Source organism: Trachemys scripta, chromosome 7 (genome assembly GCF_013100865.1).
Source record: "Trachemys scripta elegans isolate TJP31775 chromosome 7, CAS_Tse_1.0, whole genome shotgun sequence".
Classification (NCBI taxonomy): Eukaryota; Metazoa; Chordata; order Testudines; family Emydidae; genus Trachemys; species Trachemys scripta.
This window is the reverse complement of record NC_048304.1, coordinates 33,133,016-33,160,247: the sequence shown is the minus strand read 5'-3', so window position 1 is coordinate 33,160,247 and position 27,232 is coordinate 33,133,016. Positions and strand designations below refer to the sequence as shown.

Sequence of the window (27,232 nt, the reverse complement as noted above, 5' to 3'; positions counted from 1 at the left end):
CCAGCCATTCCTAGCCGGACCGTTCTGCCGCCCAGGACTGCTCTGTTCGGGCTGAGCCCTTGAACGCCGGGGTTCACCCAAGATCAACATGTGATGCTTGCACCCCCATCAGGGACAGGTGATACGGATCTCATCGGATCAGCCCTAAAACTCACAAAGAGCTCCCCACTGGCAGCCCCCCAGCTTCCAAGTACCCAAACGCTGCCTGAACAGTGAGATCTGCCCACGGCGAGGAAAAAGGAGACCTGGGTGCCACCCCCACAGGTATGTGAGCCAAGCCTGGGGGATGGAGGGGCTCGTTATTGTCTCTGCATCCCTGGCAGCGGGAGGGGAGGAGGTGATCCCAGCTACCCATGGTGCTGGGGTGGGGGGAGCTGGGCTGCGGATGCCCAAGTGGGGCAGAGAAGGAGGGGATGGATGAGTGGATGGATGCAGTGGGGTATCTCCAGGAGCTGGTTTCTGGGTCTGAAGGCAGGGCCTGAGACTGTGCTGAGCGAGGGGATGAGCGGCCTTTGATACTGTAGTGGACCCACATGATATATCTGGGGAAGGATGGAGGACAGGGTGTCTGCCTGCAGCCGGCAGGGTCAGAGCTCCCTGCCTCACTCAGTCACTGCTCCCAGGGTGCCAGGAAAACAGGGCAGATGAGAGGGCTCGTACTATTGGCTCCAGTTGCTCACTACATGGGCTTTCTGCACACAGCTCTGCCGGTGCCCTTCAATCCTGACCTGCAACCCCCTGTTATCCTAGCCCTGGTCTCCCTGGAACCTCTGCCAGTGCCCCTCAGTCCTGACTAGTCACCCTGGTGCAATCCCAGTCCTGGGTTCCCACAAACACACATGGCTCTGCTGAGCCCCCCAGTCCCAGTCCACAGTCCCCTGCTATTCCAGCCCCGGGCTTCTAAGCAGAGCCATCCAGTCGTGTTAGGTTGTGATGTTGTTGGGTTATGCTGCGCTAACAGGCTGCTCCATTACTAGTCAGCAGGGAGATGCTGATGTATCCCATAATGAACATTGGCAAGAGGGAGGTCAGGTAACCTACTGCAGGCTCTAGGAGCACTCACCCTGGGGGGGGATTATTATGGGGTGCAAATGAGAGGCGGGCCATGGAATATGGATGGGGAACATAAGAACGGCCATACTGGGTCAGACCAAAGGTCTGTCTAGCCCAGTGTCCTGTCTTCCGACCGTGGCCAGTGCTAGGTGCTTCAGAGGGAATGAACAGAACAGGTAATCAAGTGATCCATCCCGCATCGCCCATTCCCAGTTATGGGCAATATCAGTTGAACAGGTTGCTGACAGTGTGATGATTCTGGCTCAGAATAGAACCCAGGAGTCCTGGTTTCCACCCCCAGGCCCCACTCTAATCTTTCTCAAAGGGAAGAGATCAGAACTGAGTGCAGGGTCTATCAGAGAGGGTCTCCCCAGGGCTGGATTGTTCCCTTCAATCCTGCTCTCAGAACACAGATACAGGAGAAAGGTTTAAGGGGGCTTATGAGGTCTCTGCCTGGGGTGTAAATGAGAGAAGCCTCAGAGCTGCTCTAATATATACTCAGTCCATGCAATCAGGCTACCCAATGTGTTTGAGAGACAGCAGATGGCACCACTGCATAGCCTGTAGCCAAGGGGAATGTGCACTGAGCGGGGAACCAGAAGCTCCTGCCTTCACATCTCCCCTTTGCTTGTTGCTTTTTATATTTCCATGCACTTCCCAGACCTTACTACTGACCAAGACATCATTCCACCCCACTATTAATTACTCAGATATTAGCCCCCCACTTCCATTTTGCAGAATCTAACAGAGGCTGCACAAGGTCAATTCAAGCGGAGTTGGGAGTGGAGCCCACACTCTAACACCTCAGAGCTGTGTTGGAGCCACTCTGCTGCACTGCCTTTTACAATGAATGTGCTAAATATATGTGCCATGGTTATCCAATTGCTAAATACTTTGCTCACTCCCCTCCCAGACCCAGGGCTAGCACGCAGTGTTCTAATAGCCTTCTGCTATCTGAGAGCTACTCTACACATGGATTTTGTCCCAGTATAACTATTTTGGTTGGGGAGTGGATTTTTTTACCCATATGTTATGCCAGGACAACCCCAAGTGTGGAAGCAGCTATACTGATATAAAACTGTCTTATCCTGGGATAGCTTATTCCACTTCCTGTACAGGAATAGCTATACCAGGATAACCACCTTTATCCCATCATAACCGTTTCCACACTAACAGGGGTTGCATCTCTTTAACTAGAATGGAGTAGTTAAAAAGCGACAACTTTGGTGTGTGGACACCAATGGAGTTGTGTAACCCACTGGCAAAGTGTATGTCAAGCCCTACTCTAGAGGCTAATTCATACAGCAATTACTCCTGTAGCTCGGGTGGCAAACGTCTATGCTCAAGTCAGAAAGTTATGGGGTCAAGCCCTGTTCATGACCTATGGGGGATATGATGGTTGCAAACAACAGGGGATTATTTTTCTTTGAAAACAGCTGGTTTGTGTAATTCACAAAATGAGTTTTTTTACAGGGATCCTTCACCCAGTACTAAGATGCAGCTGCCTTTGGGATGGGACAGAGAGGATGTTTATGCAGAGATCCCTCACCTGTCTCTGAGATGAAGGCACCTCTGGGGTAGTGTGCAAGGGCTATTTATACAGGGATCCCTTGCCTAGCATTGAGATACCAGGGGGTAGGGGCGTGGGGGCTGTTTATACACCCTCACCCAGCACTCAGGTGCAACTGCCTCTAGGATGGGTAATTCCCACAGCGAGGAGTCTTTTCAAATAGGCTTTATAGTGAAAAGCCCTTCTAACATGTAAGATATGGTGTGAGGCACCATTAAACACAGGTTTGCATTCCGAAGATCTGCAAGTGTGTCAGTTGCAAGGGATCTTTTATCCTCTGTGTCCCATAGAGGTGTGGATGCAGAGAATAGCCAGTGTGCACTGCACTCCATCCTTACACTGTGGTGGGTGGCTAGGAGCCCTATTGCCAGATGCTCCCTTCAAGGGGAGTGGGAGTCTTAGGGGGCCATTTGCACCCACTTTAAGCCTCCTTTTGTGGTGTGCAGCTGAGGACAGTCACTGCATACACGCAGGGGTTCTCAAACTTCATTGCCCTGCGACCCCCCTCTGACAACAAAAATTACTACACGACCGCAGGAGAGGGGACCGAAGCGTGAGCGTGTCCAAGTCCAGTCTCCCTAAGTGGGGTTGGGGGCAAAGTCAAAGCCCAAGGGCTTCAGCCCCAGCGGGGGGCCTGTAACCTGAGCCCCGATGCCCAGTGCTGACGATCTCAAGCTTTGGCCCTGGGTGATAGGGCTTGGACTTCTACCCCTGGCAGTGGGACTCAGGCTTTGGCTCAGACCCTCAAGTCTAATGCCAGTCCTGGTGACCCCATTAAAACAGGTTCACGGCCCACTTTGCGGTCCTGACCCACAGTTTGAGAACTGCTGGCGTATAGAGAGCAGTGTGCTCCAGGAGGGGGTGTTCTGAGTCGGTACCATAGTACTATGGTGCTAGGGGGTGAGCTGGCTGTGATTGTGGCCTTTAGGTAGGAGTGGGGAAGGTCGACTGGAGCAAGGATCCATTTAGGATCATTACAGATACCAAGAACTGAGAGTGTCACTGCCCCTGGGACCCTCCCCTTTCACCCTTGTTCTAAACAGCTGTATAGCGTGACTGTATTACTGTATATTGTTAAAAAGCTCCTCTCCCTACCCCAGAGGCAGCTGCATCTAGGGCTGGGGTGAAAGATTCCTGTTTAAACAGACCCTGCTTCCACTCCAGAGGTGGCTTCATCTCAGCACTGGGGCAATGGATCTCTGTATAAATAGCCCCCACCCCCTACCCTTGGGGCAGCTGCAGCTCAGTGCCAGGCAACGGATTCCTGTATAAACAGCCCCCCCACCCCAGAGGTGGCTGCATCCGGGTGCTGGATGAGCACCACATGGCTTTTACCCATCCCTGTCTAGGCCCCATGTCCAGCCTTCCCTCCCCGCTCCCTCCCATTGTGCAGCTGGGAAAAGCCCCTTCCTTTTGTCCTCTCCCCCGACCGCCCCCCCCTCCTCCGGCAGTGGCAGGACCAGCTGGCTGGCTGCGGCGGGGGGGCAGAGTCCTGCGGGAGCCCCGGTGGGCGCCAGAGGATGCTATTGTGATTTTTTTCCCTGCCGGCTCCCTATTGCGGGTGACGCGCGCTCACACACGCAGATCCACGCGCTCACAGCACCGCAGCCAGCAGCCACAGCCAGCCCTTCCCCGCCGGTCCCCGAGCTTGCCCGCGTGGTGCTGGGGGTCTCCCTTGCTGTGGGATCTAGACGCGGGCGAGGGGAAGGAGCCCTGGGTGCCCCCCGGAGGGAGGTGAGCTGGGCTCCTGGGAGATGGAGGGGCTTGTTATTGTCTCTGCATCCCTGGCAGCAGGAGGAGGAGAGGGGTTCCCAGCTGCTCCTGGCGTTTGGGGGTGGGGGAGGGAGCCGGGCTGGGGATGCCCAGGTGGGGCAGGGATGGGGGACACCCGGATGTAGGCACCTGGAAGGTGAGGGGCATGTAGGATAGAGCCGGTCTCTGCGCCTGACGCGAGGCCGGGCTGTGGGGGAGGGAGAGGCAGGCCAGCATGCTCCTTGGGGAATGGCTGGGGGAGCAGCCGGGCTGAGATGCCGGGTGTGTGTGCGCATTGAGCTGGGTTCCCTCTGGTGTGTGCATGGCTCTTTGTGTGTCTCTGGGTGCCTTTGTTTGGCAATAGCTCTCTGTGTTTGTACCTCTGTGTATCTGGGTGGATGTACCTGTCTCCTTATTTGTTGGGGGTATGTGTCTCTGCATGCCTGCATATCTGGCTGTGAGTGTTTGTATGTGTGTGGATGTGGAGCTGGCTCTGTATGCAGCTCTGCTGGGGTGTTTCACAGTGTGCGTACATAGATTTGTGTCTCTATCCCTGCCTAGCTGTCTTGGTGTGTGCCTATCTCTGTACGGGTGGTCTGGTTTTTGGTCGTGCTGTGCTCCGGCACTGAGCGCCCATTGCCAACACTGGGAACTGCTGGGTCCAAGCTCTTTTGGAAATCTGGCCACCTGAATCAGGAACTGAAATTTGCACTGTGGGGCAGAACTGCAAGCCCCTGTTTTGAAATGTTTGGCGTGTGTGTGTGTGCGTGCAAGATGGCTCTGCCAGCTAGTGCCACATGGCAGGGGCCAGTGCTGCATTTTGGGGACGGGTTGTGCTGGCTAGTGGGTCAATAGTGGAATCTGAGTTTTATGCAGAAAGAACTGATGCAAATGGTGCGATGGGAACAATCTGGAATCTCTTGGGTGCTGAATCCAGATCATCGGGCCTGCCTGGGACTGAGTGGTTCAAAGCCTTCATGGTGGCATTAGCCATGTGCAGGTGCCACTGTGCTAATGCAGTGACTGTACTTCCCCATGGAGATCCGGGCATGTTAGCACAGAACATGGGGCGAAGAGTGAGGCTGCCAATTCAGCCTAGAGGTACTGGGCTGGGTGGCACCAACCCATTCCTGAATGTAGGGATGCAAGCTATTTTATTTTGGTCACAGAGTCAGGGGAGCAGAGCCAATACAGTACTGGGGGTGGTTTGCAGAAAGAGGAGTGGGAGTTCAGTAGGGGGCACTTTTCTCTCACAGTCAGTGCTGACCCCAGTACAGCACTGGGGGCACTGTACTGCAGGGGACAGGGTGGGGGCTCAGTAAGGGATACTCGCCCCTTGGAGTCAGTGCTGGCTCCAGTGCCTTGATGCAGTGATGGGAGGGGCGGGGGGAGTGCTGGTCAGTGGTGTAGAGGCTAAATAGGTGGCGCTTTTCTTTGATATTATTGACACCAGTGTCCCAGTACAGCAGTAGTGGGCCTATGATGGGGTAGGGTAAGACTTTGGCTACTGCAGGGGAGTGGGAGCAGCTGTCTACCTAGACACATCTCCTCTCTACTTTCATTCCCTCCCCTCCTGCCCTCTGTCTGGGGAATGAGGGAGCAGAGGACCCCAAGGGTTTTGAGATCAGAGGTCATGGGGAGTAGTGGGCCTGCTGCGGGAGAGGGTTCAAACGTCACAGGGGAGGGGTGGCTAAAGATGAAGGCGTGGGGGGGAAGTGGAGCAAAGAGAGGACATTGTGTGGGAGTGAGGGGGCTGTTAAGAGATGCTGGTCTCAGGGTTAAAGAACCCACCTCACAGGCAGCTGCATCTCAGTGCAAGCTGAGGCAATGCACCACCCCAGAGATGGCTGCATCTCAGGTCTGTGTGAGGGATCATCGGTACTATTAAAGTAATACCCAGCATCCCCAGTTGAGATCAAAGCCCCTCATTGTGCCAGGTGCAGTAGATCAACAGTGGAAGTCCCTGCCTTGAAGAGCATACAATCTAAATAGACCAAGGATGAGAGGGGAAACTGAGGTACAGAGTGTGCAGTACCTGGCATAACAGGTCCACTGCTATATTTATACTATGAAACTATACAGCAGGGCTGTGGAAGAGCCTAGAGTAGAACCCAGGAGTCCCAACCCTCTCCAACTACCCTGGCTTTAAGCCATTAGGCCCCACTCCTCTCCCAGAGCTGGGGAACCTAGCTCTCAGGCCAGTGCTCTAGCCACATGCTTCCTCTCCTACAAACATCCTCCTTGAGGTCTCTTTATCCAGCACAAAGGGGACCAATTCCTGTCTCCCCTCATTTGTTTCTGGGAAGTCTGGTCCCTGAGTGCCAGTGCCAACAATGGCAGTGCTGATTGGATTTTGCAGGAACACTTGCTGGCGTAATTACCTCAGTCTGGCATTGGCGTCAGCTGTGGGGGGAGGATGCCATTATTGGGGAGCTGGCCTGGCTGCTGTCAGGGAGTCGGGCTATTTATCCTGCAGCCTTAAGAGCATAAGCCTCCTTGGGGGCTGTGCAGCTAAGAATAAGACGCCCAATCAGCAGCATAATCTGGGGATGATCTGCTGTGAGATGCTGGCCTTTGGCATGGGTCCTCTGTGTGGGCGGGTGGGGCTGCCGCAATATGGCACTGGAACCTGTATGGTCAGGGCCAGTTGCTCGCTAGGCCAGGCCTGTGGGGGAGGCTGGGCCCAGCCGGGCAGTAATGGGGGCTCCCTTCAGAGGTTTGTTAGGCTGGGGCCTTTGTGGGAGGCTGAGTCCAGCTGCGTGGCACTGGGGGCTCCCCCCAGACACTCGCTAGGCCAGGGCCCATGGGGGAGGCTGGGCCCAACTGGCCAGTGCTGGGGATTCCCCCCAGACACTCGCTAGGCCAGGGCCTGAGAGGGAGGCTGGACCAAGCCAGGTGGGGAGCACTAGGGGTTCCCCCCAGACACTCGCTAGGCCGGGGCCTGTTGAGGAGGCTGGTTCCAACTGGGCAGCACCAGGAGTTCCCCCCCCAGACACTCGCCAGGCCGGAGCCCGTTGGGGAGGCTGGGCCCAGCTGGGCAGCGCCAGGGGTTCCCCCCAGACACTCGCTAGGCCGGGGCCCACAGAGGAGGCTGGGCACAGGAGATGGCTGGGTTTTACCTCATGCCCTGTCCCTGGTTTCCCCCCTACGGCCTCGTGGTAGCCCAGGGTCCAGATCTCTCAGCTTATGGAGAGAGGAAGCTGCCCTGGGCCGCACTCATCCTCAGGGTCCTTTCACTTTGTCTCATCTCCTCCCTCTGTGACTTACACCCCTCTTATCCACTCCTCATTGCCCAGCTCTCCCAGTTAGGTCCCCCTCTCCTCAGGGGTTCCTAACATTGGGGTCATCCTGCCAGCCAGGCCAGGCTTCCTTGTCAGCTGCCTGTGCCCCAATTGTCCCCAATTCTGGATCACCCCCAAATCTGCAACAGCCTAATCCTCCAAATCTACATCACCCCTGAACCCAATTGCCCCAAATCCCCATTACTACCAATCCCAAATCACCCCAGTCCTCAAAATCCCCTTTGTTGCATCCCAAATTGCCCTAGTCCCTTATTTACCCCAAGATCAATGTCACCCCAATGCCCAAAATCCACTCATCCCGAAACCACATCACCACATCCCTCAAATCCCAATTGCCCCACATCTGCATCACCCCCAATCTAAATCCCTTTCATCCCAATCATCTCCAAATACACATTGTTCCAATCCCCCAATCACCCGACCTCGCAAAATCCCTGTTATCCCAATTGTTCCAAATTCTCCATCACTCCAAATCGTCACCCAGTTCCCAGTCACCTCAATCTCACTATCTGTTTTAACCCTTCCTCCCCTCTCCCCCCCAAATTGCCAGACTGAATCTGTTTGTGCTGTCACTCTCACCTGGCCATCATGTAAATCTGTGCATGCATTGCATTTGTGCTGGAGGTGATTTGCATGTTGGCGGTCACACTAGCCAGTCCCTAGTCCCAGCACTTATGGCAGAGAGAATGTCTGTGCGATTGCACTAACTCACCCCTCATGTGAATGGGAACCTGTGCGTGTGACTCCACTAACCCAATCCTTGTGTCAATGGGAATCCGTGCACACACGATGGCACTAACCAACCCCTAGTGCAGGGGTAGGCAACCTATGGCACGCGTGCCGAAGGCGGCACGCAAGCTGATTTTCAGTGGCACTCACACTGCCCGGGTCCTGGCCACCGGTCAGGGTGGCTCTGCATTTTAATTTAATTTTAAATGAAGCTTCTTAAACATTTTAAAAACCTTATTTACTTTACATACAACAATAGTTTAGTTATATATTATAGACTTATAGAACGAGACCTTCTAAAAACGTTAAAATATATTATTGGCACACGAAACCTTAAATTAGAGTGAATAAATGAAGACTTGGCACACCACTTCTGAAAGGTTGCCAATCCCTGCCCTAGTGTCAGTAGGAATTTGTGTGTGCAGTTGCACTAATCCAGCCCTCATGTTGCAGTGATCTTGCGTGTGATTGTACAAACCTATCCATGCAGTTGCCTCCCCCCTGCTGGGCAGCAAAGTGGCATCACTCAGTCACCTGCCACTATCCCCTGGCTCTCCTGCATGGCTGTCATTTGTCTGTGGCCCATATGCACCGGTAGAGGGTGTCATCTCTATGGGAGCAGCTGTTGGTGTTACACGGGAGTTGGGCTGGGATGCCCATGGACTCCAATGCCCTCCTGCCAGTGTTCCACTGACTCCTGCCACGTCAGCTGGGATGGCCATTTGACATGGATTTGGTGCCATGTTGGTGGTGTCTTTCTGCATCTAGAGGATCAGCAGCCCTGTGACCCCAGTCTCACCCAGGGCATGCTGGCTGGCCATATTGGCACCCTGCAGAGCTAGGTTAATGCCTCCCACTGCACTGGGCAACCCTCCCCTGCTCCCACCACTTGGCACCAGGGGTGTTCTGGGCTTTGTATCATGTAATCCTGTTCTCCTGCTCAGCTGTGCAGATTGCTTTACAAACACTAACCCTGGATGCCCTCCTAGCTTCTGTTGTGGAAATTAGGGGGAAACTAAGGCATCAACTGAGTGAGTAAAATAGCTGAGAATAGAACTCAGGAGTCCTGGCTTTCGGCCCTCCGTCTCTAACCTCTAGACCCTACTCCCCTCTCAGAGCCAAGGATAGAATCCAGGAATCCTCGCTCCCAGCCCTCCCAACCCACTGAACCCCACTTTCCTTCAAGGGACAGGGAGAGAATCCAGCATTCCCGACTCCAGACCCCACATGCCTATAGACCCCACTCCCTTTCTGTTAGGACATACTTCCCTTTCTGTTAGGACATACTTGTCAGCTAATACTCCAGTATAATGCAGGTGGAGCTACGCTTGTGTAGGTGGTGGTAGATGCATGTATGAAGCATTTCACAGCATGGCTGTGCATATGCAGTGTGATTAGGCAGCAAGAAATATACATGCAGTGGGGAAGGGTGGTTTAGTGGGGTGGGAACTTGAGTGGGATGCAGGATACCTGGATTCTATTCCTAAATCTGCCACTGATTCCTTGGGTGAGTCATGTCAGCTGCCTCAGTTGTGAAATAGGACTGATGCTTCCCTGCCTCATAAAGCTAAGATCCATCGATTGTGAGGCACTTGGATACTATGGTGACAGGGAGAGCGTAAGCTCTTTGTAGCAGAGCATTTTCATTTACCATGTGTCTGTACATCACCGATCATAGTGGGGCCCTGAGCCAGTCATCTCTAGGAGTTACCTCAATGCAACAATAATATTATATCCCAAAACAGTACATTAAAAGAACTATGTTAAGGTTTTAAAATACGACCCTCAAGAGTGCAATCTTAATTTGCACCCCCTTGTGTTTATGCATTATGATACAGACTTTAATTACATGATCACGTATTGTTTTTTTCCATAGGACCCCTGCCTCATTCAATGCACAGGACAGACAGTAACATAACTAGGTGTGGCGCCATGCATTATTCACTGCACACTATTCAAACCCTGCACTTAATACAGAATTAGTAATTTCCCCCTGGGCTTTTCTGTGTTGCTCTCATTGTACTATCTTAGTGCTTTACAGATGTGAATGAATTTATATTTGCAACATTCCTATGAGATGACTTAGTGGTTTATCCCCATTTTACAGATGGGAAACAGAGATTAAGGCCAAAAGTGTCAAAAGGGTCAGTTAATTTCGGGTGCCCAGTATGAGATGCATAGGCCCTTCTGTTTCAGAGAATTTAGCATTATATGGTCAGGGCACAGCTCTCCTTGACTTCAGTTGCAGTTGTGAGTGCTCAGAACTTTTGCAAATCAGAACCCAAGATCTCAAATGGAGCGCTCAGAAAATGAGGCCCACACAGTTAGTGCCCACCTGTGAAAAGTTTGATGTAAGTGATTTGCCCAGCATCACACAGGAACTTTGTGGCAGAGTCCAGTTCTGTAGGGCAGCATTCAGCTGCCTTAACCATGCCAGACCTTCCTTTCTCTTCCTGCAATCCCCTGCCTCATTCACTGCCCACCTTCAGCTTCTGCAACAAATGAAGCAGGAGTCTGACAATAGCCTTCTTTACTACCCTACCTTGATTCATGTCCAGAACACGTCTGTCCTGTGTACTGACAAAGCGGGGGTCCTATGAAAAAATAGTATGTGATCATGTAATTAAAAGACTATATCATAATGGATATGCACAGGGGGTCGAACTGAGGTTGCACAGGCAAAAAATGTCATCATGAGGAACCATACTCATCCCCCAGTTTGGGTCATCAGCAGGGCTGCGACCTTTAGTTCTTGAGCTAACAGCATAACAGGTAGGAGTAGTAGGCTATTATCATCTGTATGTTAGGCTCTAGAAGGGGTAAGGTACATATTTTGCAAGTGGGTTTCACGACTATTTGCTGTCAGCAGACAAATGCAGAGACTCAGGATTCCTGGGTTCAGTTCCAGGTTTTGTAGGGGATGTTCGCTAGTGGTTACAGACCATTCTGCCCCTTTCACCCTGCTTCCTAACTCCCCCAGTTGTCTCCCACTCCTGTCTCCCTGTATGTAGCTCCTGTCACCAGCCCCTTCTCGCTCTTCCCCCATCGTGGGGATGCCTGCCCCTCTCCCATCCCAATGCCCCCCACCCAGCTCCTGCCCCCATCATCTTTCCTCTGTCCCTGTCTCCCCTGCATCTCTTCCCCACACCTATTTTGCTCCCCTCTGCACTCTAGTGAGGCTGCATCGTCCTTCTTTTCCAGCAGGAGGGAGCATTGAAAGGAGAGACCATTTCCCTGCTCTCACTTCTAATGTGAAGGTCTGGAGCATGCTCAGCGCAGTGGAATCTTTAGAAAATTTAGATGCCAAACTTTAACAAGTCTCTACTTAGCATGTGAAAACTGAATTTTTTTCCCCCCTGAGGCTCATAAATAGGCCAGATTTGGGTGGATCTTCATGGAAACAGCAAAAGGCATCTTCCTGACTCCAGAGCGGTCCCCCTGCCAAATTTCAACTCCCTGCTCCAATGCATTGAGGCCGTAGAGCAGGGGTAATCCATTATTTTTTGGCAAGTTCAAAATTTCTTGGTCAAGGTATTGTCAAGGTCCAGTTTCCTGAGAAAATAATACAAAAACAATAACAATACTGATAATAATAAGTTAATAAAAAGATATCACGGTCCATTCAAAAGCATCTGGGGGTCCAGATTTGGCCCGTGGTCCACCTATTGACTACTCCTGTCCTAGAGCTTCTCAGCAAAATGGATCTGAGATTTTTTTTTAACACGGGCAAAATAGTTTTTTCCCTAGTTTCATCTTTGGAAGCAGCTGAACCATTTTTGCTGAAACTTCACAGAAAATTTCAACCTGAGGCAGAGTCCTGGCTTGGGAAATTTCAGCCTGAACAATTGAAGTTTGGCAAAGTTATAAACAACCAAAACCAGGGTCTTTTAATGGCAACCTTACTTATACTTACTTAATCAGTGGTTTTCAAACTTTTTAGGCTGTGTACCCCTTTCCAAATAAAGTAGTCTACCACGCACCCCCATCTGAGACAGGCAGAGGTGACACGTGGCGGGGGCTGGGTAGCAGGCGGGGTCATGTGCCCCCTCCCCCCCTGATTTCTGCCTTTCACTTAGCAACAGCTTCTAGAGGTTTTCCAGTTGTGGGGTGCACCCCCTTAGGAACATTTGGGGAGGCGAGCGGTGACACCAAGCGGCTCAGGCCAGCCCCACACTGCAAGGCTCGGGAAAGGAGTGCCACCTCCACCCCCTGACTTACCTCAGTGGGCCACCCAGTTTGAAAACCTCTGATTCTGAGTTGCACAGCAGAAAGGAAACATACACCAATGTGGCTGCCGTTTTAATTGAAAGGAGATTAAACGCTGATTAGATTGCCACAGCATTGTCTGGCATTGTCTGCCATTACAGGATTTTTCTTGCGTACACCCTTACAAGAGCTTGCGTACCCCAGTTTGAAAACCACTGGGTGGTGCTGCCAGCTCTGTGTATAACTGGCAGTTAACACTGAGCTGGGGTACCTGGGCCCTGAATTGTCTGGCCCTCACCCCTCGGAGATGTGTGGACTGGACAGGGATTCTTTGTGAGCATTTTCCTGACTCTCCTTTTGGTCTGTAGGACAGAGTGATGCCCATGGAAAGAATCCAGCTGTAGGAACAGAGACCACAGAGCCGAGCAATCCTGATCACGTGGCACTGCGGCAAGACACCCAGCTCAGCAGCAGGAGGTGGCCTTTAGCATTCATAGGGTGTGGGCTGTTGGCCAGAACACTGGGCTGGGAGTCAGGACTCCTGGGTTGTATTCCCAGCTGTGGGAAGGAAATGGGGGCTAACAGTTAGAGAAGTGGGGCTGGGAGTGAGAACTGCTCGGGTCTAAACCCTGGCTCTGGGCTGGGACCTGGGTCTAGTGGCCTAGAGAGAGGGGAGGCTGAGAGTCGGGACTCTTGGTTTCTATTCCTGGCTCTTCTCTTGACCTTGAGCTAACCCCTTCCCCTTTCAATGCCTCTGTTTCTCCTCCTACCCCTTGTCTCTTTAGATTTTAAGCTCTTTGGGGCAGGGATTGTCTCTATGTATCTATGTAGCACCTGGCACAATGAGGGGCTGATCTTGGTCGGACCATGTACTGCGCTCGGTGCAACGGGGCCCTGATCTCAGTCTGTGCAGTGCCTCACATGATGAGGCTCTGATCTTTGTTAGGGTCTGTGTAGACAGGGCATCTGATACCATGGTGATGGGCCATACCTAAGAACCAGAGTGGACAAAACCATATGAAGAGCTTTCCCAGGATCCACTGCTGTGTGAATTCCCCCCCCAGTTCTTGGGCTCATGGGCCCAGAGCTGCATGTGGGGTGCCAGTGGAGTGGGGGGATAGAGTGGAGCTTTGCTCTCCCCGTTCTGGTATGGGATGCCTCTGGGACTCAGGGCTGGATCTCCTCAGCTGTTTACTGCTTTTAGCTGCTGTTAGCACTTGGGGCTGGGTGGGGAGTGTAGGGCACCAGCAGGGAGATGCAGAGGCCGGCTCTATTAGGAAGCCCAGCCGACTGAGATGAGGATATGCACAGTTCCAGGCGTTGCTGTGTTGATACAGCCATGGGCCTAACTTTCAATCACTCTGAGCAAGAGCAGGACAGGAACCAAGATGGTGCCTGTGCCCCCCCTACAACTCGGCAACAGCGTAAACAGAGGGCGCCAAGCATCCTGGGGAAGGGGGATGATAGATGGGCCCTGTCAGCAGGCATCAGGCGGGGCAGGTTAGACACAGAACAGGGCAGAGACTGGTGGAGGCTGGAAAGGGGAGAATCCAGCCCAAGGCTTGGACGACTCAGAGCAGCCCCCTCGAGGGCTCCCTTCAGTGCCACAGTGCCCCTTAGAGCCCTTTGCAGATACCCATTCATTAACAACAACCCTCTGTGATCAGGGGTAGACTGGTGTTTTTATCCCTCATAGAAAGATAGCGAACACTGAGGTGCACAGAGGGCCTAAGGAAATACAGTGACCTGGGGCAAAACCCAGGTGGCCTGGTAGTCACCACGAGCCCACACTCTCCTACCACAGCCAGGGATAGAACCCAGGAGTCCTAACTCCAGCCACCCCTGTGCTAAACCACTAGACCCCACTCCCCTGCCAGAACAGTGCAGGACTCAGGAGTTCTGACTCCCAGCCCCCCTGCTCTGACCCCTAGATCCCCTCCCACCCTTGCAGAGGAACAGGACTGTGTCTCTGGGGGCAGGGGCAGAGACGGGGTGCTGGAACAATTTTTATAGTGGGGGTGCTGCTGATGGAAACCCTGTATTTGGTGTTTTGTTATCACCACTTCAAGCCAGGGGGAGTGACAGCACTCCCAGCAGCCCTAGTTCCAGCACCACTGGGCAGACCAATGGGTTGTCAGGGTTCAGCTTTGGGCAGGAGGTCCCCATGGCCCCAAGGGCCATCATTTGGCTAGAGAAGGCTGCTTGTTACCAGATGCCAGCCTCTAATAGCATTGAGCCCAGCACAATGGGTCTCCCTCCCTAATGCCAGTGAGTACTGATGGCCCCAGCCAGGCGTGACATGGACGGGATGTGTGCGCTAGCCTAGCCTGCATTGTTCTAATGCAATTACAGCCACTGCCATAGAGACGCAGGCAGGCTGTGCTCCCAGCCCGTCCCTGGGGCCCTGCTGCGAGCCTGGAGCACCAGGGAGCGCGTGGAATGGCTGGGGAAACATGGGGCCTGTAATTGGCTTCACATCAGTGCAGTCATGGAGCCTGGATGGTTCGTTACCTTGCCTAGAAATACAGGTCGTGCCCACACTGCTTCTCCTGAAAGACTATGGCCAGTGGACGAGCTAGCCAAGAGTAGCATGGTCCAGTGGGTAAGGCACCACATGGGGAGTCAGGACACTTTGGTTCTCTTTCTGCCTCTCCTATTGACCTGCTGTGTGATCTCGGACAAGCCTCTTCCCCTCTCAGTGCCTCTGTTTCCCCTCCCACCCATTGTCTATTTAGCTTATGAGCTCTTGGGGAAGGACTGTGTCTGTGCAGTGCCTGGTGTGACAGGGCCCTGGTCTCAGACCCAGCTTTGGCTAGGAGCCAGAACTCCTGAGTTTTATTCCTGGCTGTAGGAGGGTAGTTGTGTCTAGTGGTTAGAGCAGGGGACTGGGAGGCCAAGACTCCTGGGTTCTATCCCCAGCTCTGAGAGGGGAGTTGGGTCTTGTGGATTACAGCTAGTGTGGGGCTGGGAGCAGGACTCCTGGGTTCTATCCCTGGGTCTGGGAGAGGAGTGGGCTCTAGCAGCTAGAGAACAGCCCCTTTATGGCTCTGAAGTTCCAGCCCTTCTGTAGTCACTATTCATCTCCGAATCAGCAGCTTGAGAGTTCGGACGATCTTTGGCTCAGTCTCTCTCGCTCCTGTCCTCCAGGCTCAGTCCAGTGCTAAACCCTCTTGCTCTGGCTGATGGGGGCGGTGAGCGGGTCAGGAGTATCACAGTCCATGTGGGTACGGGACCTCCCTTGTAGCTGGGAGCACAGAGCAGTCAAGGGACCTGCAATGAGCCTAGCGAGGGATTGGCTCTGTGGGCATGGCCGGGGCACCCAGAGCCTGAGGGTGAGCCCTTGGGTCCTGGGGCAGGGCTATCTACTGCCATGCCCCAAGGACGGATATGGCCTCCTGATTCAGTGGGCGCACTATACTAAAGGGCCGAGAGGGCACCACCTGTCCACAGCAGCACCCGTCACCATACACTGCAACCCTAATACTAGCCAGGCAGAGTGGGGGCTGGAGAGTGAGCCCGCCCCGTACTAACCCCACAGCGGCAGCTCCTGTCCTGCAGGGGTGGGCTCTGGGCATTGCGCCTTGGCGCGTTGAATCGCAGCGCCACTCACTCAGATTTGGCCTGGCCGCCTCTCTCTATGTGGGGGAGGGGGCAGCAGGAGGCTGCCTCCATCCAGGGGAAGGATGACCAAGGAGAGACCGTTTGCCTTTGGTGAGTCCCAACGTGGTGGTGGAGTGTGGCCCTGAAGAAGGGACATGGCTGCAGTCCCCATGCCCAGGAGCACTGATAGCTCAGGCTATGTGGGGAGTGGACAGGGTGAGACCCATTGAGGAGTGGGCTGCCCTGGGTGCCAGGGGGTTGGATTGCACTGGGAATGTGAGGTCACCCTGCTGGAGGGAGGGGGAAGCATTTCTTGCCAGTCTGAGGCCCTGGGGGTTGATGCCAGATGCAGATTCTCCCCTGGGGTGCTGCTGAGAGTGGGGTCCCCGCTGGGAGGCTCACATTGCTGCCTCTTTGCTTTCAGGTTCTCGGGGGGAGCCTGGGCCATGCTGTAGCTCAGCAGAGGATTTGGCAGACGGAGCCCTGGCCACACAGGTGGGTACACAGCCCCTGGGGGTAGGGACTGGGATGCAAGGTCTTTCCCCTGTAGGGGGCACTGACTCCAATCCAGCCCCAGGGCAGGGGGACTGGTTGGCTGGGGGTGTGGGGAACCAGCCAGAGAGGGGTCAGAGGATACTCACGGCTCTCTGGCCCCCCACAGGTGGATGCAGAGACCCTGTGGTAGGCACCATGAGCAGCACCCTATCCCCCACGGACTACGACAGCTTGGAGATCCAGCAGCAGTACAACGACATCAACAACCGGTGGGAGCTGGCCGACGAGGACTGGGACAATGAGAACAGCTCAGCCCGCCTCTTCGAGCGCTCCCGCATCAAGGCGCTGGCGGGTAAGGAGCACCGTGTGGAGTGGTGTGGGTGCATCCCCCCTGGCTTGGGCTGAGGGTTGGGTACAGGGGACAGCGCTGGCTCTGCAAGGGGATGTGTGATTCATGGGGCGGCTGTGGTAAGGAATATGGGTGCCAGATGTGGCTCCAGCAGGGAATTTGGAGTGTGAGGACAGTTTGCTCCGGTCTCTGAGATAGGTGAAAGGTCTGAATTCCAGTGGATCCAGGGAGTTGGGTCCAAACAGGGCTCTCTCATGCCCTGCTGCCTCAGGCATGCTGGGGGGCTTTGGACATCCTTGGGGCAGCTGCAGGCCAGGCGTCCAGAGGGCAGACTCCTGTCCCTGGCGTGGAGCTTTCCCCATGGAGCTACAGGAGATGCCAGCTGGCCTGTGTGTCCATATTCCCCCTCCCCACAAAAGGCAGGGCCCGCCCTGACTTGGACTGCCCTGGGGTGACCCTGCTTGGAGCAGAGAATGGGGTTCTCAGATGTCCCCTCTATTCCACCTCTCCCATTCAACCGGTCCCCAATGCTCCTGTGGAATCCACCCCCACCAAGATCACAGCCACACGCAGGGGCTCCCAGAGTGACCCTGCAATTGGCCACAAGAGAGCAGCACAGACCTGTGGAGCCAGCGAGCGTCCTGCCTAGCCCTGCCCAGCCCAGCCCCGCCCAGCCTCCTATGCTCAGATACCTTGTAGTGGGAGGTGGAAATCCAGGTGGGGAATTGGGGGCAGCACAGGACATGGGCATTGCAGTGGGGCAGACTGATCCTCCTGAGACTCTGAACTCCAGAGCTCCAACGCTTCTGTCTGTCCATCCATCCCATACACACCCCACTGTCTGCCCCTTCCTGCCTTCCCCCCCCCCCCCCCCCCCCCCCCCAGCAGCACAAACAAACCAGTCTAACCGCGTTCCAGCCCGATAGCTCCCATAGCAACGCTAGCCTGGCAGCCACCTGACACCAGGGAAAGGCTGGACTAGGCTCCCCTCCCCGTCCTGGGGATCCTCCCTCCCCAACCCAGCCCAGCCCCACTGTCCCTCCCCGTCCTGGGGATCCTCCCCCCAGTGCAGCCCAGTCCCACTGTTCCTCCCCATCCTGGGGATCTTCCGCCCCAGCGCAGTCCCATTGTCCCAGGATCCTCCCCCTAATAAAGCCCAGCCCTGCTGTCCCTCACCATCCCTTGGATCCTCCTCTTCCCTCCCCCTGCAGCCCCAGCCCATCTGGACCTGCCATTAGGAAGCAGGGGGCATCAGTACGAAAACTGGGGCTGATAAACCTCCCCTATCCAATCCCACTTGGACACTACAGCCCCAAGGCATAATTCCCTTCCTCCCTGCTCTGGGGGCCTTTGGGATTGAGGGATATTGGGGGAGTCTCCTCCCAGCCCTGCTCCTGCCCAGGTGGCTCTTAGTCACACTGGTTCGGGGAGGGGGGGGGCGGAAGGTCAGTGGCTGGATCTGATCTTGGTGGACAGCCAAGGCAGGACAGTAAACAGCTCCCCACACGCCCTTCACAGGCCAAACAGATCAATGCTTCAGGAGTAAACAGGGAGCAGGGACAGTGGGGCCTGGGCAGTTCATGGATGGACAAAGTCCAGTTGGCCTGGAGTCAGGGGAGATAATACAGCTAAAGCACATGTGAGTTGTGTGGGGTGGATGATCCCAAGGAGGCTGGGAGCCAGGGGGCACTGGGACAGAAAGGTACTGGGTATGGGGAGGGCAGGAGGAAGGTCAGTGGGATGAGAATCAGGCTGCAAAGCTGAGAGACACAGTGTAGTTTTGTGGGTAAAGCTCTGGGCTTGGAGTCTGAACTCCAGAGGTCTATTCCAGCTCTGGGAGGGGAGTAGGGTCTAGTGTATGAGGGGGGCTAGAAGCAGGACTCCTGGGTTCTATCTTGTGCTCTGCCATTGACCATGGGCAAGTCCTTCCCTCTTGATGCCTTTCCCCTCCTCTCCTTTGTCTGTTTCGATTGTGAGCTCCTGGGACAAAGCCTGTGTCTCAGTGTGAGTCTGTGCAGTGCCCAGAGCGATTGGGTCAGTCTCGGCCGGGGTCTCCTGGAATTACCATCTCACGCACTATCTCCAAACCCGCCAGTTCTGGCTCCATCACGTACTTGGTCTTGACACCAAAATCTTGATTCTTTCCCAGCAGGAAGCACTGCTGGAATAGCAGGAAAATGGCAGCTGCCAGCGCACTGCTCCTGTAACCAGCCTTCACTGGGAAGGAGCCGTATAGCCGAGCGTGGTAGCATAGCTATTGGTATGTGTCCTACAGTTGGGTAAAGAGACTGACTGAGACTCAGGCTCCCGGTGTGCTGTACAGACCCCGACTGAGATTGGGGTCCCCATCATGCTAGGCTCCACACAGACTCAGCCCTTGCCCCAAAGAGCTCACCATCTAAACCCATTCTACAGATGGGGGAACCTGAGGCCCAGAGAGATTCAGTGACAGAGCTAGGAATTGACCACCAGGCCTCCCAAGCAGGAGGTTAGTGGCAGGCATGTGGCAGTGCCATGAGATACCTACTTTCTTGCGAAATCCTGCCTGTGGTAGAAATTTGGTTTGGTGGAGCTCTGGAGTGGGCAACAGGCCCTGCCCAGCGGAGCAGGGTATCTGGGCCGGGCTGGAATGCCAACGGGGGAGACACAGCTAACAGCATGTAATGACATGATACCAGCATGGAGGAGTCACATCTAAGCCCTGGCAGGGGGTCAGGTAGTGAGACCGGGGCTTGCAGTGGGGCACAACATGGTGAAGGGCCAGCATCCAGACTGGGGGAGATACGGGAGGATGAAATGCATAGAGATCACCCCGACAGACCTGGTCTTACCCGCTGGGGAGGGGTGGGAGCTCCAGAGCTGGGCCTGCCTGAATCCAGGCGGAACAAAGCCCAGGGCTCTGTACAATAGGGTGTAAATCCTCCGTTGTCAGCGATGTGCTGCATGAGCTAATGGGCTTTATCCATGGCTGTGGCTCTAACGGGGGGCTCAGCTGCAGGGGACCCAGCTCAGAGCCTGCCTTCCTCCACCAGTGCAAATACCTTCTCCTGGCCCTGAGTACACACCCCTCCCTTGCAAGGAACGGATCCTGCTGCCCTGGTGCCCAGTGAGAGACATCCTTGGCAGAGTGCAGTGCAAGTCCAAATGCATCCTCTAGGGGTCGGCACAAGGGGACCAGGAGTCAGAATCCTGTTTGAGAGGGGAGGGTAACCCCTAGTCATTGTTTGTATTGCAACCACACCTAGACACCTGCACTGAGATCAGGGCTCCATTGTGTCAGGCTCTGCTCAGATAAACAGTCCTGGCTCCCAGCCCCCATTGCTCTAACCCACCAGACCCCACTCCCTCCCAGAGCTGGCAGTAGAACCCAGGAGTCCTGGCTCCCAGCCTCCCCAGCTCTAACCCACCGGACCCCAGAGTGGGAAGAACCCAGAAGTCCTGGCTCCAGTGTAATGCCCTATGCACTGAATCGCTGCCACCTTTCCATTCGGCATCGCCTTGGCCTGATCCCAGCTCTGGGATTTGTCCGCTCAGGCCTCTAACGCTGGAGCTGTTGCTCCCCTGGGCAGGCTGCCTGCACACTCACACACACACACACCTTTCACAATAGAGCAGCCCAACCTGTTTTTATGTAAATTGCCCAGGACCGCCCTCCCATCCTGGCTGGGAGGAGGGCAGAGCCTCTGCACACTCAGCGCTGAGCTGATTCCCCCACAGCACCTGGGCCCAGCTGTGCCTGCTGGCCTCCACTCCCCTAGGGAGAGATCAGTGCCTTCTCCCCAGGATGTTCCAGCATGAGCCAGGGCAGATGGAGGTGCCCTGTGCCCCTGCATCGCCTGTGCTCTCCCCTGCCGCCTTCATCAATGCTGCGCAGTACTCCAATGTGCTGGAGGGCAGGTTCAAGCAGTTGCAAGGTAAGATTGTGGGGTGCAGCGACCCCTGCAGTCTGGGGTTATGGGATGTTGGGAGCTGCCCAGGGGCCTGGCCAGCTCCCCTGGGGTGGGGCTGATCCAGGGAGGGACTGCAATAGGTAAAAGTTGAGGGGGATCAGGTGCCCTGAAATCTTCCAGCTTTATACCGCTCAAACGGCTACATCAAGGACCCTGAGCCCTAATCTCCAAGGTGCTGCTGGGAATTAGCTTCCCGCTCCGCAGGGATTTGCAGGGGGGAAAGCGGCTGCATGTTTGAGATTCCTTTGCGCCCGCCCCGTTCTCTGCAGTGATAGCCCCTTGCCCCCATAGGGGTCTCCAGGCCCCCCTCGCTGTTGGGAGTTCTGAGCTGCACTTGCTGCCCCTGTTTTTTCCCCTTTAGATCTGGATTGAGGCGCGCTGGCAGACAGTGACGGCTTGCGCCCCAGTGAGGGCCACACGCTGGGGATAGGGGGAAGAGGCACTGCACCCCAGATCTGACACTGAACTCCAACACTTCCCTACTTGTCACCCCTAAACTCTGTCCAGGCACCTCCTCTCAAACTATCACCCCAAAACTCCATCCATCTTTGTCATCACCCCAAAACTCCACTGACCCCACAATTACCTCAAACTCTGACCTCCTCATCTATCACTGCAGAAGCCTCCACCCAAACTGCACCCCGCCTCCTGAAACCATCACCCCAAACTGAAAACAACCCCCCAAACTCTCATCCCCAAACGTCACTGATTCCACCAGCCTTTCCACTCAATTTCCTCTCCCCGACCCAAAACTGGGGTCTCATATGCCAGCTGATCCCCCCTCCCCCAGTCCTTCCCTCTAAATTCCATGCAGGGAAAAGATCCAGGACACTATGTGTGCTGGGGCTGGGGAATTATTCCTTTGCACAAGGGACCAGTTGCCATGGGCTGGGTTTGGATGCCTGTGTCTGGGAAGGTTATGCAGGAGGGCTGAGGCGTAGCAGGGCTTGGGATGCGTAGCTGCAGTCTGGGCCTAGAATATGACTTACTCCAGGGGTCTTGTGTTGTATTGGGCCTCAGGGTGTGCTGGAGACTAGGTGCCAGGACTCCTGGGTTCTATCCCAGCTCTGGGAAGAGTGCAGGATTGAGTGGTGAGAGCTGGGAGCCGGGACTAGATACCTGACTGTGCTACTGCTCTGCTATGTGACCTTGGTGCCTCAGTTCCCCTTCCTGGTTCCTCAGTTTCCCTTTCTGTAACAGGGACCAGTGGCGCTGCAACCTGAGGCTGTGGGGCTTGGATCATTCATGTTTCTATAGTGCAGTAGGGCAGAGCTCTCTGGAAATTCATACTTCCTCTATTGCCCATCTGTGGGTCCGGTTCAGAGCAGGGGTGGCTTTGGGATACCACACCCAGGGTTGGCTGTGTTTTATAGAAACCATTCAGATTGAGAAGTGGGAGTTGAAGGGGACCATACATCCAGGTACTCTGGCGGGGAGCTGCTCAGCCTCAGGAAGGGGATGGAGTGTGTTCCCGGGCACTGTGGCTGCGCTCCCCGATCTGCCCTGCATGGGGCCAGGGGATGTGGACCTTGGCAGAGGCAGCAGGACCAGAAATGGGTAAATACCAGGCACACGAGAGGCTGTGTAAATACCACACTGGGATGACAACGTCCCCAAGACCGCACTCGGCCCAGTGGGCCTGTGACAGAGCAATGCCAGCCTGCCAGGGTAAAACCTTGGAACTGTCTCTCATCCGAAAACAGCAGCAGAGGGTGGGGAATAGGTCACAGGGCCTTTCTGCTCTAAGGGGCCCAGCTCCAATCCAGCCCCACAGCAGGGGACTGGGAGGCACTAGAAGGGGAAGGGGGCTTTCCCCTTCTAGTGGGCGCTGGCTCTGATCTGGCCAGGTCAATCCTGGTTGCCCCTGTCACTTGCTTATTAATGGTAGGTATGGAATGAGCAGTGTTTGCCGCTGGCCAAGTTCATTGTCCCAAGGAACAAGGACAGCAGCTGGCTGGACTGGGTTTGGCTGTCTGCTGTCTGTGGGGCCTGGGCATCCAGGGTCTGCTGTGAGGGTCTGGGGGCGCATGAGCCCTGTGTTGAGGGAGTGATGATAGGCTGTGGTGGGGAGTCCGTGTCAGGGGTAGCGGTGGGGGAGCAGAGGGATGTGTGGGTGTTGGGCAAGGGGCAGTAGGAGAAAAGCTTTGGGCTTCCTGCCCTGGCCATTCCCTAATTTAATGCCATGTGGGTCACCTTGCCCCCACCTATGTGCATAGCAGGGACAGCAACAGCTTTGTTTCTGGGCAAAGCCCATGGTGCATGGGGCTCAGAGGGTGTTCTACACAAGAGGGGGCAGCAGCTGAAGATGGGGTGGGGATGTCTTGGGGTTTGCTGATGGGAGCTGGGTGAGAGCTTCTGGATGGGGGGTTCTGGCAGCAGAATGGGATGTCCCTGGTGGATGTGTCTGGATGGGGGAGCCAGTTGAAACATCTGTGGGTGGAGACCCCCAGCAGGTACTGGCAGGGGAGCTGTCAAGAGGGTCAGATGCGGACCTTGATGGTCAGAGTGAGACAGAGCTGGGAGGGAGACAGGGGGGCAAGAGGCAGGGATGATACAGGCCCTGGAGCCTGCAATCCCTGTGGCTTTGCCCCCTCATTGGGATTCAGGCTCCAGACAGACCTTAATCACCCCCGCTCCCCTCCTCAGGGTCCTGCCAGCCCAGACAGGCTGTTGGGGTGAGTACATTGCCCTGTGCAGGCTGCTCCTGGGAGCTGGTGAACCTCTTCTGTTGGTCGGCTCTGCACATGGCCCCGCCTGCGGCCAGGAGATCCCACAGGCTGAGGCTGCAGTCAGCACTGTCAGGACTCAGAGCAGAGGAATGAATGGAGGGAAGGGACTGGTCTCAGGTGCAGAGCTGGGACTAGAACCCAGGAGTACTAGCACCCAGCCCCACTCCGCTAACCAGTCTCGGGTGCTCCCCTCCCACCCTGGCTGTGGATGGGGTGACTCAGTCTGGCGCTTTCCCCCAGAGTGCTTTTCGGAGACTCCCTCCCGCAGCCTCCGGACTGAGACACCTGTTGTTTGGGTAGGTACAGCCTAAATCGCACATGCAAATAGGCTGAGTGTTGTGATCTGCAGTTGGGTGGGGGTGGAAGGGTTCCCTAAACTCCTGGGCTCTCTCCCCAGCTCCGGGAGGGGAGAGGGGGCTCATGGTTATAGTGTGTGTGGGGGTAGCTAGAACTCTTGGGGTGTATTGCTGGCTCTGGGAGGGGAGATGGATCTAGTGGTTATAGATGGGGGGAGGGTTTGTCAGGACTCCTGGATTCTACTGCTGGCTCTGCCCTGATTTACCAGACTGCCATGAGGGCAAGTTCCTCCCCGATCTGTGGCTTGGTTTCCCCTTTGTAATGGAGTGGTTGCTGTGAACCTGCCTGCAGGTAGCATTTCTAAGGTGCTTTCTGTCCTGAGATCTGGTCTCAGACTGTCCCGAAAGGAAAGTTTCCATTCCTCACCCTCCTCCAATTACTGACGCTGCCCTTCCCCCACCCAGATTACCTCACAGTCAGCCCTGACCCTTCCCAAGGATGTGCTCTCAGACAGGATCCCCCACTCCTCTTTTTAAGGAGTCCAACCAGGCTCCACCCGCACTAGACGCTCTGTTTGCAGGGCAGAGGTTTCCTGATTGCCAGGACCCACCCAGCAGTCTGAATGAGCCCCAGACCAGAAGCCAGCGGGGTAGGGTGGGAACAGCCCAGAGCAGGAGTTCACAGCACTTTGCAGACAAACCCCATAGCAGGAGAAACAGTCACAGAGCGGGGAAGGGGCTCCCCTGAGGCCACCCAGCCAGTCATGGGCAGGGAGTCCAGACTCTTTCCCTGCACGCTCTTACCCACTAGACCCCACTCCTCTCCCAGAGCAGGGGATAGAACCCAGGAGTTCTGGCTCCCAGCTTCCCCCCTCCCTTTTTGCTCTAACTACTAGACCCCATTCCCCTTCCAGAGCCAGGGATACAACCCAGGAGTCCCTCCCCAACAATGCAAAGGGATTCCCTGCAGCCAGTTTCTCTCACACACCCTTAATCTTCACCCCCAATCTCCAACCAGCCCCCAGAACTGCCCCCACAAACACATCCACATGAGGCTAGAGCTCAGTGAGGGGAAAGAGCCCTTTAACATGGCAGCATTCAAGGCAACAAACAGAATCACGGCGGGGATATTCTGCCTCCTGGACATAGACCCCTATCCCCAAGTGTAAATGGGAGCAGCCCCAGGGTTTCTCTGCCTCCCAGCAGCATCCTTGGGTCCCCATGCAGTTCCAGCTACGATGGCCCCATGCTTTACACTGGGGCCTGTGGGTGAGGGGCTGGCGGAAGGCAGCTGACACTTGCCCTGTGCTGTGCTTGCCCTAAGAAAAGGTCCCTCCCACTCCACATCCCCCCATTTTCCCTTTTCTGGAGTTTTTCACTGGGAAAACACTGAAAATTAAATGCAAAAAACTCAGTGAATGTGACACTAGGAGGGAGTTCCCGGTGGATTCCCCCGGCTGTCCCCCAAGCCAGGCCAAGTCCAGGGGAAAGTGGGGATGCCCCCACCCTAGGTGGTTGCTGAGTACCTATGTTGGCTACCAACCGTCACTGCTGTCCTGGGAATGGGAGTGTTCGGCACCTGGCTTTGAACATGCAGCTTCAAACAGGAGACGCCGGCACCTGCTTCCGGCTTGGGTGTGGGGTGGGTGGGCTCTGACATCTGCCAGAACCTGGGGTAATAAACTGGCGTCCCACAGGCGGGCTCTGCCCACAGTGCCCAGCAAACGGCACAGGATTAACCACTAAGGGGATTCTCAGAGGCAACAGAGAGAGAGACGGGCTTGTGCAGCTGGGGGTAGGGCTGAGGGTCAGGATTGTGGGGCATTGGCAGAGCTGGGGGACTGCGAACTGGAACTGACAGAAATTGGCAGAGCCAGAGGGCTGTGGGTTGGGAGTGAAGGACACAGACAGGGCAGGGAGAGGGGCAGGAACTGGTAGAGGTGGGGGTTGGGGGGCAGGAGATCAGGGTGGGCTGGGGGCTGGGGTGAGGACCTGCAGTAGGTCTGGCCTGTTACACAAGGGCCCTGACAGGAGCAGCTGCTGACAAGTTGGGGCTGGAACCTGCATCCAAACAAATGAGACTGATGAGCCGCCTGAGGGGGGTCTGAGGGTTGCTCAGATGAGGGCAACAACACACTGGGGAGCGCACGTGCACGCACACTCCCCCTTGTCCCCAGAACTGACCCACCAGGATGCACTGCCTCTCGTCCTTGCACAAACACACTCTCCTCTCGCCTCAGCACATGACAACCCCCCCACACACGCCCCTGTGGCCGGTGCAGTCAGTCAGGGCAGGAGGGAGCTGGGCTTGGTTGGGCTGCCCAAGGCTGAGTCCGTGTTTGCTCAGAGCAGCAGCCCTGACAAGGAGTCATCAGACTAAATGGTGGGGGCAGGGAGGAATGTGCATTTCAGGGACAGACAGAGACACATCCCTCCAGAGAGGCTGGGACGCAACAAACCCATCAGTAAACACAGCCAGAGTCAAACAAGGCATTCTGTCTGGCTGACTGGCTCTGGGAGGAGAGTGGTGTCTAGTAGTTAGAGTAAGGGGGCTGGGAGTCAGGACTCCTGGGTTCTGTCCCCAGCTCAGTCACAGACTCCCTGTTTGACCTACCCAGCTCAGTGCCTCAGTTTCCCTGTCTGTGGCTGACCATGCTGCTTCCCAGCCTCTAGTGGTGAATAGCTCAGTTAACATTTGGAGAAGCTTCTAATGATTGCCATTCGCTGGGCTGTCTGAGGGGAGTGGGTTGCCGTGGCCCTGGTCTGTCTGTAGCAGGGAAGTCCCTTCTGGAGCAAGCAAGTCCCTCCCTGTCCTGGTGCCTCGGTGCTCTGTGGGGCTGGGGGCTCCTAGCCTCCATTTCTCCCCCATCCCCAGACACTGGTCAATTGGCACCCACTGCCCACTGAGCCAGGCTGTGCAGAGCCGCCCACAAGTATGGCCTGGCCTCTCCCTGAACTGCACAGTCACTCTGGAGCCCAGCTGGGAGTGGGAGTCCCTGAGATCACCCTGCCATCAGGCTGCCTGCACTCCCAGCTAGGGCAGCTCCTCCCAGATTTCCTAGGCTGCAGCCCTCCCTGGCCTGGACCCACTGAAACACTCAGTATCACATGCAAACAGTAACCCCTATGTCCCCTTCCCAGATCTCTGGTAGATACAAGCAGGACAGGGCCCAGCCTCATGGCACCTGCATTTCCCATTGT

At 55.4% G+C, this 27,232-nt stretch overlaps 1 protein-coding gene across 6 annotated transcripts in view; it reads left to right on the top strand.

The window, feature by feature from the left end:
* The first annotated feature begins 18 nt into the window (after window positions 1–18).
* SPTBN2 (spectrin beta, non-erythrocytic 2) overlaps window positions 19–27,232 on the top strand; it is a 56,489-nt gene continuing 29,275 nt past the window's right edge. Inside the window, exons 1-4 of one of the 6 annotated variants that reach the window (XM_034775378.1) lie at window positions 19–264; window positions 12,981–13,089; window positions 16,637–16,707; window positions 16,874–17,059. In XM_034775378.1, coding sequence (XP_034631269.1) covers window positions 16,903–17,059 — 157 coding nt within the window. In that variant the 5' untranslated portion in view covers window positions 19–264; window positions 12,981–13,089; window positions 16,637–16,707; window positions 16,874–16,902. Of the gene's footprint in view, window positions 265–4,245; window positions 4,358–12,980; window positions 13,090–16,636; window positions 16,708–16,873; window positions 17,060–20,473; window positions 20,971–27,232 lie in introns of those variants that run through there. The other 5 variants (XM_034775380.1, XM_034775379.1, XM_034775381.1 and 2 more) reach the window with 5 other exon arrangements.